This window comes from Ovis aries, chromosome 17 (genome assembly GCF_016772045.2).
Source record: "Ovis aries strain OAR_USU_Benz2616 breed Rambouillet chromosome 17, ARS-UI_Ramb_v3.0, whole genome shotgun sequence".
In the NCBI taxonomy this organism is placed as follows: domain Eukaryota; kingdom Metazoa; phylum Chordata; class Mammalia; order Artiodactyla; family Bovidae; genus Ovis; species Ovis aries.
The window spans coordinates 61,221,865-61,232,071 of record NC_056070.1 but is presented as its reverse complement, the minus strand read 5'-3'; the positions used below and the strand labels follow the sequence as shown (position 1 = coordinate 61,232,071).

General features: G+C 57.1%; 1 protein-coding gene across 1 annotated transcript in view; it reads left to right on the top strand.

The window, feature by feature from the left end:
• The first annotated feature begins 687 nt into the window (after positions 1-687).
• RASAL1 (RAS protein activator like 1) overlaps positions 688-10,207 on the top strand; it is a 32,393-nt gene continuing 22,873 nt past the window's right edge. Inside the window, exons 1-4 of the mRNA XM_027956559.3 lie at positions 688-1,048; positions 5,754-5,810; positions 8,726-8,839; positions 8,979-9,040. Of these exons, the coding sequence (XP_027812360.2) occupies positions 984-1,048; positions 5,754-5,810; positions 8,726-8,839; positions 8,979-9,040 (298 nt within the window). The 5' untranslated portion in view covers positions 688-983. The remainder of the gene's footprint in view (positions 1,049-5,753; positions 5,811-8,725; positions 8,840-8,978; positions 9,041-10,207) is intronic.

Genomic DNA, 10,207 nt, shown 5'->3' with positions numbered 1-10,207 from the left:
AGATGAGATAATCCGTGTAAAACGTTTAGAACAGTGCCTGGCACACAGTAAGTGTTCAAACACTTGGAGATGGTTTTTTATCGTCGCTGTGGTGGTTATCTTCAAGCTCTCCCCTCCCCCTCCGGCCGCAGCGTCCTCCCCCGCAATGCCAGCCCGTGACGTGGAATCTGCCGCACGCACAGTCTGGATTTAATTGGGAACTAAAAGAGATGGAAGGGGATGTTCGAGGCCCCTCCCTCTCTGGACTCTGAAAGGACCCCCAGGGAGGGTGTGACTTTCTCTAGCGACGCCTCCCGACGATCTCAGCTACTGCTCCGGGACGGCGCAAGGAGGTCGGACCGAGCAGGCGGTGCGGGGATGGCAGGCAGGGGAAAGCCGGAGAGGTGTGATCGTGCTGGAAGTAGGGCAGGCAGGGGACACGCTGTGTGTTCTGTGCCCAGTGCCAACTCAGCAGGAGCCTGCCGCCACGCCCATCATGGCCGTGGGCCGCTCCCCACCTGGCAGTCCCTGCCTCCGCGCGCCCGGGGCTCCGCGGCGGGTGCGCTCTGGCACGCTTGGCTGGGGTGCCGGCAGAGGGCGCGCGAGGGTGGCCCGGGAACGCGCGGGAGGGGGACCCCGCGGGAGGCGGGATTGCGGGGAGGGCCCTGGGCCGCCCCCTCACCCCCCGCCCGCCCAGCCTGCCCACCCAAAGCGCCGGACTAGAAGACAAGGGCTGGCGGTGCGTCCCCCGCGCGCTCTGCCAGCTCGGCGCCCAGCTCCTACCTGTAGAGTCCGGGGAGGGAGGCGCCCCCTCCTCGGTCACTATCCTCTCTCCTCCTTCGGAAACCTCCCGTCCAGCTACCCGCGCGTTTCGGGCAGGTGGCCCGGGGACTCCGAGAGAGGGTGCCAGGCTCGCTGCGGGTGACATGTAGACGCCCTCCCTGCCGCGGTCCAGTCTCGGAAACCGGGCGCTCTCCTGGTCGGAAAGTTTGGGGCTGGGCGCCATGGCCAAAAGCAGCTCCCTGAACGTCCGCGTCGTGGAGGGCCGGGCGCTGCCCGCCAAGGATGTGTGAGTACCCCCGGGGCCAGTCGGGGATGAGGGGCGTGCCGGGCATGGATGGGGACGGGGTCGCCCCATTCGGCGTGCCAGGGCAAGTCGGTGAAATGGGAGAGGGGTTCTTGTCTGAAAACAACACTGGGGCTGATCCACCGTCGCGCGGCGAGAGGCCCCCTGCCCATCGCTCTCCTGGTGGAGGGGGCACTCAGACTTAGCAGATGCCCCGCCCAGCCGCCAGGAAGGGGGTGTCTTTGTTCCTGGGATATACTAAAGGGGGTCTTCCAGGGCTTCAGCCCTGGGGCTTATAGGATCAGATTCTGTCAGAGCTAGGGAGAGGATTTAGGGGTGGAGGGCTCCCTTCCTTAGTCCAGGCAGGTGTTGGAGGTGGGGTTTCTCCAGGCCTGGGTGGGCACCGTTCAGAGAACCCTGGGAGGGGCCCCAGAGGGCCTGGGATCCAGGCAGCCCCAGCATTCCTTTGCAAGCATCTGGTGGTTAGGTTTGCAGAGTGTCACCAGGTGGCCCACTGGCCAGGCCTGGGGGAAACCGTTCCTCTAGACCCAGAGCCCTTAGCGCCTCAGCCAGCAGTGCCCAGCCCCGTGGGGGGCCTTCCTTGATGCTAAGCTGCATGAAGAGCCAACTTCCCCCTGCAGCCCCCTCCCCAGCCAGGTGATGGGGTCCCTGCAGTACCAGTCCTTGACTGTGCTTCCCTCCGGGCTGAGTCAGCAGTTGCTGAATCAGCAGAATGGAGGGAGGGGTCCCCCTCCTGCTTTGGCCTGGAGCCCAGAAGGGGCTCTGAGGGTGTGGGTATCTGGAATAGGTGTGGGATCCTTGACAGGACATTGACTGTATGACCTTGAACCTGATCCTCTCCAGGTCTGGATTTCCCCTCTGAGCAAGGGGAACCCTGGACAGGGAGTCTGCAAGCCTCATGCAGTTATGAGGGTAGAAAAATCACTTAGGATTTACCCCGGGGCCAGGGGGAGCAGGAATGTGGATTCTGAGCCTTTGCACAGGCTGGGTCTTAGCTCTGCCCTAACACCTCCGGCTGAGGGTCCCAGTGAGAAGGGTATCCTGCCTTTGACTTCATGAACCTTCCCCTTCCCAGCCCTGGAGCTCTGTCAACAGGGAAGCTCCTTAGAGCAGTTCTAGCTGCCCCCATCCTCATCAGTGGCTCCCAAAACAAGCATCTGAGGAAAGCAGAGAGCTCGCTTGCTGCGCCAATGCAGTGTCTAGACAAGCCCCCTGTCTCCCCTCTTCTGAGATGCTCTTTCAGAGCCCCTGAGCATTAGCAGTTCTGGGACTGTTGAGGCAATGAGGTCGCCTGGCAGCTGCTGGGGAGTTGATATGGGAGACTTTTCAGAAATGGGTTTCCCTCTCTTGATGCTCCGGTCTCTACCAGTCCTGGGTGAGGGCCATAAGGGAGCGGTGGGTGTTGTCCTTGGACCCAGACACGGCTTGCGGGGCTTCCTCTGCTTCTCCTGGGGAGGGAGTTGATTCATACTTGATCCCTGAGTCTCTTGGTTGCCCCTCCTCCCCCCCAGTTCCCGGGCCAAGGTGAGCTCTAGGTGGGCCTCACCCCAGTACCAGGGTAGGGGAAAGTGACTAGGCCCCAGTTGGGGATCCCGCCAGCCTGCCTCAGTTTCCCTAGCTGTTGGTGCCCTTCTCAGAGGGGCTCCCTCATAGCATGCTGGGATCTCCATGCCCATGGGGACTCCTAGAGAGGGGTATGTCCTCTTTCCCCTCTCCTAAGGGAGAGGGCTCAGAATCTTTCTGAAGCCTCCCCAGGTTTGAGAGGGCTCCAACCCTGGCTTGGAGGAGGCCTCAGCTAATAATTTGAGTTATTTCTGTCATTCACAATAGCGGCTATATGTGGTCAAAGGCTTCCTACGGGCCAGGTCCTGTGCTTAACACTTTTTAGAGTCCTATTGGCATTGCCATTTTATGAATGGGCAAACTCAGGCTCAGAGAGGCATAGTCACTTGCCCAAGGTCACACAGCTGGGATTTGAATACTGCTTCCAGGCACCCACCTGCCAGTGCAGATGTGGGTTCAATCCCTGGGTTGGGAAGATACCCCTGGAGTAGGAAATGGCAGCCCACTCCAATATTCTTGCCTAGAGAATGCTATCGACAGAGGAGCCTGGAGAGGGCTACAGTCCATAGAGTCACAAAGATTCAGACACGACTGAAGTGACTTAGCATGCACACACCAGACACCAAGCAGACTGGGCAGGCGATGGGCTAGGGGCCAGCTTTCCCACACTTGAGGTGGGGCAGGGACCGTGGGAGAGGCCAAGGGTCTGGAGAGATCCAGGGTCTGGAGGGGGCAGCCCCCTCCCGCCACTGTAGCCCCTACCTGATAGAAGTCTGATAAGGCCTTCATGCGTCAGAGTCCTGGAGCTGACGTGCTCCACTCCCAGAGGGGCCCAGGGGTCAGGCTGGGTGAACAGGAGGAGGCGTGGCTCCCAGCCCTTTTCTAGTGGATTCCAGCCTGTCTGTCCTACAGCTGCTGTTGGGGAAACCAAGAGATGGGAGCCTGCCTAAAAGAGCTCAGGGATAGAGGATGTGAAGAGAGACATGAGATGGAGGGGCTGTCACCCAGCCATGGGCATCTGGAGGGGAAAACTGAGGCTCCCGGTGTTACTCAACCCAATGGGTTTGGAATAGATCCAGATGGGAAAACAGGCCTGGGGCATTATGCCAAAGGGAAGCCAAAGAGGAATGTGGAGGCACAGGTTGCCGACCAGACTGTTCAGGGATGGAGAGCAGATGGGGAAATGAAGGCACACTCGGCAGAGGGAGCTGAGGGAAAGCAACCAAAGAGGAAACTGCGGCGCGCAGAGGGCTCAGGCAGCAGACAAGGTTGGAGCAGCTCCTGGTGCCGTGTCCCTCTTTCCCGGAATCCCTGGTGTTTGTGGATCAGTGACAGACTGAACCGAGAGAGGGTGGAAGAGAGAGGGCAGGGGCTGGAGTACCTGGGAAGGGGGCCATGTGGGGAAGGGATCTTGAGTTGGAGTGCAGGAGGCGTTGGTTGGAAACATGTATGCTAAGCCCCACAGACCCGAGTTCAAATCCCGACTCTGCCAGGCTGTGGAGGGAGGGGGACGGAGGCACAGCTCCTCCCCCAAGGATCTGAGTGTTCCGAAGTGGCAGGGAGCTGTGGAGACAGACACGAAGCACAGAGAAACAAGGGAGCAAGGTGACTTCACGTGCTCAGAGGGATCAGAGGGCAGTTTTACACCGTCCACTGTCGGAGGATGGTGGTCATCAAGGACCACCTCTCTGAGGCTGTGACTTCGGGGCTGAGGTTTGAATGAAAAGAACAGTCATTCAAGAACAGAGTAGGTGTCTTAGGATGGTGGAACAGCAAGTGCAAAAGCCCTGAGGCTGGACTGAGCTTGGTGGAAGACAAGGGAAGCCTGTGTGATGGGATGAGGGCAGCGGTGGGGGAAGTCATGAGGAACCCTGGTCAGCTTGGGATGGACAAGTAACTCTTATTATGAAGGGGGATGGCTTTGGTTGGCCAATGACTCTTTGCTATTCACAGGGTTGCAGCCCATCTTGAGATGAACTAGCATCTCATAATGAAGAGGAGATGGAACTGGCTTTGGTTGGCTAATGGCTCATGGCTACTCAAGGGGTTGCAGCCCATCTTGGGATGGACTAGTAACCCTTATTATGTAGGGGGGATGGAACTGGCTTTGGTTGCCCCAGTGGCTCATAGCTACTCAAGGGGTTGCAGCCCATCTTGAGATGGACTAGTAACTCTTGTAATGAAGGAGGAATGGAACTGGCTTTGGTTGGCTAACAGCTCATGGCTACTCGAGGGGATGCAGCCCGTCTTGGGATGGACTAGTAACCCTTATGAAGAGGGGACAGAACTGGCTTTGGTTGGTCAGTGTCTCGTGGCTGCTTGAGGGGCTGCAGCCCATCTTGGGGTGGACTAGTAACCCTTATTATGAAGCGGGGGACAGAACTGGCTTTGGTTGGTCAGTGTCTCGTGGCTGCTTGAGGGGCTGCAGCCCATGTCTTCTACTGGTTGAGTTTTGAGGTCTGGCTACCCTGGTCTGTGCTTGCAGTGAGAGCATCCACTGAGGTCCATCCCCACTGAAGGCTGAGCTATGCAGTGTCCTCTCCCAGGGAAATTCCCAACGGAGGGGGCAGCACATACCCCGAGGGTGGGGTTCAGGTGTCTGTGGGAAGAGCTCTAGGGCCAGCTGTGATGCATCACACCACACATTAGCTTCTTTAGCTCCTTCCCCTGCCCTAAGAGGTGTGTGGAAATATTGTACCCAACTTACAGAGCAGAGAAACTGAGGCCTACAGAGGGGCGAGGACTTGCTGGGGTTCCACAGTGAGCAAGCTTGAGGCCAGGGATGCCTCACCAGATGAGCACAGGCTCTGGCCCAGCGCTTTAGGCTTCCTGGGCCCAGGACTCTGCATGTTCTGGTTTCGGGTCTCAGTGCTCTGTTTCTCTGGGTGGAAGCCCTGGGCCCATTCAAGGAGGTCAGGCACGCAGTGGGTGGCTGCTGGGCAGCCATGACATGGTCTGCTGGTCCCCAGAGGTCCTGTCTCTACTGAACTTGCTGTGTGACCCTGGGCCAATCCCCTCCCCTCTCTGGGCCATAGTTGCCCCCGTCTATAAAATGAAGGTGGACTGGGATCCCCACTCTGGTTTACCCCCTCAAGCCTGCTCCCCAAACCTTCTCCTTCTGCAGGTCGGGGAGCAGTGACCCCTACTGCATAGTGAAAGTGGACGACGAAGTCGTGGCCAGGTGAGGCGGGGAGAAGCCAGGCATGGGGCGAAGGAGATGGGGGAGTCCAGGTGTAAGGATCCACATTGAAAAGAGAACCTTGGGGGACAGACTTACCCCACGGATGGACTCGCTGGCCTGATGGTGGGTGTTTTGTGCCCCAGCTACGGGGCTGGATGGTGGGGTCTGTGGGGTCTGGCTCCTCTCTCCATCTAGTCCCACCAACTGGCCACCACCTTCCCCCTTGCCCTGACAATGTCCCTGCCTGCGTCCTGGGGCTGACTCAGCGGCTGCCAGCTTGCGCCTTCCCGGGGGCGGGCATCTCATGCTTGGCTGGGCTGGCTGGTTCTGGGCCTGGTGGGTGCTGCGGGCACTGGTGTGTGTGTGTGTGTGTGTGTGCATGTGTGCCCAGCTGGACCTGCATGTGAGTGTGTATGGTGTGTGGGGAAGTGTTGGAGGGCTGGTGTGAATGCCTGTGACCACCGGTGTGTATCCCCGTGGGTGTGCAGACTCAGAGGCTCGCATTGTGTACCAGCGTGTGGGGTGTGTGCGCCTGTGTGCACACGTGGGCTGCCATGTACATGCTTGTGTGCACCGATGCCTGCTTATTTGGGTACACAGGCGCCACTGTGAACACGTGAGAATGCGAAGATGTCTGGTTGTGTGAGCGAGTCTCAGGCTGGGCTGGGCTTGGTTGCCGCCCCCGCAGGCCGAGGGACAGCTCTCAGCCCCCGCAGGCCTGAGGGGCGTGGGTGGGCGGGTGGCTGAAGCCTCGGTTCCTATGGAGACGGAGGATTCAGGATCCTCCTGGCGCCAGTTCTGGTCCAGATGGGCTGGGAGCTGGGGGCAGGGAGCCCATGTTGGGGAGGGTCAACCGGCAGCACCCCAGCCAATCTCTGTGTTTATCCCCCCCACTCTCTCTGTGTTTACCCTGCCCCCTTCCCCCACTCTGTGACACGGCCCCCAAGCCCACAGCCTGATTTTCTGCGTGACCCCAGGCTGCTGTCTCCCCCTCTCTGGTTCTGAGGACCCTCCAAGTTCAGGGGCTGGGGAGCCTGGGGGGACTTCCAACTGGAAAGAGGGTGCGGTAGGGGGGAAGCGAGTGTTTGGAAAGAAGGGTCGGTCTGATGGAGCGGCCCTGGTCTGTGTGTGTGCGTGTCCATGTTCACACTCTACTAGGGGAGAGTGTGGTGGAAGCGAAGAGGGGCTTGAGTTCCCAGCTGGAGACTGAGGCCAGGTTGTGGTGGTGAGAGCACCAAATGCTCGTCTACTAGACCAGTGGTCAGTGACAAGGGCCCTGGCCCTTGGGCTTTGCAGAAAAGGATTCCCACAAAGATGGAGAGTCGTGAAGCAAGTCAAGTATTAAGAGGGCAGAGCGTACAGTATGCGTGGGGGATAGGCATAAGGGCAGACTCGGAGGGCGAGTCCCTGAGTTGCACCCTTGTGATAGTTTGAATTACTTTTATGGGCACTTCTTCCAGGTTTTCTTTGACCAGTCATTTTGATTTACCGGGCTCACAGTGTGTATTTAGTGTATCTCAGGATCCTTCCATGTGTGCACGCATCTCTTAGCCAGGATGGACTCTACTGAAGAGGCCTGTGGGTAGCCCGGCCTTAGTTAACGTTACTCCCCTTTGACCTCCAAGGAGTGTTCCTGCGCATGTGTGATCAGAGAGGTCTCCTGACTTCCAGAATGAGAAGTATGTGCTCTGGGCAGAGCCCAGCCTCCCACTTAATAGTCCTGCTATTGTCTTGGAGTTTTGGTCCATAGGGAATGAGTCTCCAATCGCTTTACCCTAAAGGGGGCCCATCTGCCTTCTGCCTCAGAAGGAAGAAGGCAGAGGCAGGAGTGTTGGCCAAATTTTGCAGCTGTCAACTTGAGTGGATGTTGACTGGGCAAAGTGAGTTCTCTTTTCGCTGTTGGGTAAAGGGCAGTGCATCTGCAGAGGTGTTGAGGTGAAGAGGTGTGTGTCTGTTTCTGCATCTTTCTTGGTCCTTGATCCTTCTGGGGTTCCCTCTTGCTGATTAAGTGCTCCGGCCCCTGCTGCCTTCATGGTCCCCTGGCCCCTCACACTTTCCTGCCTCCCAGCCACCATCTTCTTGTTCCTCAAATTCACCATTCCTGCCTCAGTGCCTTGGCACATGCTCTTCCAGCCATCTGGATGGTCTTTATCCTCTCTCTGCTTTGCCTGACTAGCTCCTAGGGAAAGCCTTTCCTGACCCCTCCCATCCTCAGCCCAGTGGGCACCGCTGGGCTAACCAATCACAAGACTTCTCTCACTGTGTCATAAGGGCTCGGGAGGGAGCCTCTTTCTGCTGGGGGAGTTCTGTGGGGGTGAGGACCTTGGCACCTCTTCCTGTAATTTCCCATAGCCCCCAAGACTTGGCACATAGTCAGGGTGAGTGTTTATGGAGTGAGTGAATGGATGAATGGATGAATGGAATTGTGTGTCTTGTCTGTTACTGAAGGTTTTGTGATCCTCTGTGTGTATCTCTGCCGGCTATCCCTCTGTGTATGTGAATGTGTGTCTGTGTGTGTCTCCATGTTCTGGGCACTGTTTTTGGTCTATGTTATCCGTGTGAATGTTTTCCCTGTGTGGGTCTGCCCTTGTCTCTATGTAGACACACAGTTGTATATTTCTAGAGATTTTTGAAGATGCATATGGGTATCTGTATGTGTGCACATGTGTCTCTTTGTGTCTGGTTTCCTGGGTATATCTGTGAATGTGTGTGTGTTGTGTGTGTGTGTCAAGGTCTCTGGGTGTGTGTTATGGTTTGTGTGTGCATCTGTGTGTATCTCATATCTGGGTTCTTGGGTCTATGTGAGTGTGTATGTGTAGCTGTATTTGTGTTTGAGTAGCTCTGGGTGTGTGTGTGTGTCCCCAGGTATCTGCTGCCTGTGTGGCCCAAAGGCCCCCCTGTGCCCCCTTTTGCAGGACAGCAACCATCTGGCGGAGCCTGAGCCCCTTCTGGGGGGAGGAATACACCGTGCACTTGCCCCTGGATTTCCACCATCTGTCCTTCTACGTGCTGGACGAGGACACGGTGGGGTGTGTGTGCTGGGGACCCAAACCTGGGCATCTGAGGGAAGGCGGGACACCCCAAAGCACAGTCCACATCTGCGCCCACCTCGCCACGGGCAGGACAGAGGTCCCTGACTTGGACCCTCACCTGCCTGCCTTTCTGTAGGCACGATGACATCATAGGCAAGATCTCGCTGAGCAGGGAGGCCATTACAGCGGACCCCCGAGGTGGGTGAGGGTGCCAGGCAGAGGGAAGGGGGCTGGCGCTTGCCGGGGCATAGCAAGCAGCACCGGGCAGCACAGAGCCTTCGGGGGAAATTATTTTGGTTGTTGCTTCTGTTTTGAATTTTATTGTTTTTAGTTTGTATTATTTATCTTTTTGGCTGTGCTGGGTCTTCGTTGCTGCATGGGTTTTCCTCTAGTTGCAGCGAGCGGGGGCTGCGCTCTCGTTGCCGGGCACAGGCTTCTCATTGCAGTGGCTTCTCTTGTGGTGGAGCAGGGGCTTCAGTAGTTGTGGCTCCTGGGCTCTGGGGCACAGGGTTAGTAGTTGTGGCTCATGGACTTAGTTGCTCCACGGCACATGGGATCCCCCCGGATCAGGGATCAAACCCGTGTTTATTGCATTTGCAGGCAGTTTTTTTTTTTTAACCACTGAGCCACCAGGGAAGCCCAGTTTTAATTTAATTCATTTATTGAGCAGTTAACTTATTTACATTCAATATTCAAAAGATACAGATAGCGGTGGAACTGTCCCTTTTGTCCCAGCTTCTCCGTTCTCATCCCCCGTGTTGTCAGTTTCTTGTATGTCCTTCTAGGGACATTTTAAACCTATGCATGCAAGGGACTTCCTGGTGGTCCAGTGGCTAAGACTTCACATTCCTATGCAGGGGCCCCGGGTTTGATCCCTGCTCAGGGAGCTATATCCCACGTGCCACAACTAAGAGTTTTCGTGCTGCAACTAAAGGTCCTGCATGCCGGGACCAGCGCAGACAGAGCCATTCTGCGTGCGCATGCTCAGTCGCTTCAGTCACATCCAGTTGTTTGCAACCCCATGGACTGTAGCCCGCCAGGCTCCTCTGTCCATGGGATTTCCCAGGCAAGAATACTGGCGTGGGTTGCCATGTTCTCCTCCAGGGGATCTTCCCGACCCAGGGTTCAAACCCATGTCTCATGTCTCCTGCATAGGCAGACAGGTTCTTTACCACCAGTGCCACCTGGGAAGCCCTGTGCCCACTCTATTGGTGAACAAACTGAGGCACAGGGGGTTAAATAACGTGCCCAAGATCACAAAGTGATTAAGCGGGACAGCTGGGATTTGAACCAAGTCGTCTAGTTCCAAGGTCTGTGCTCTTTCTACGATATGGGTTTTGTTCTCTGCTTATAGAAACAGGGCTT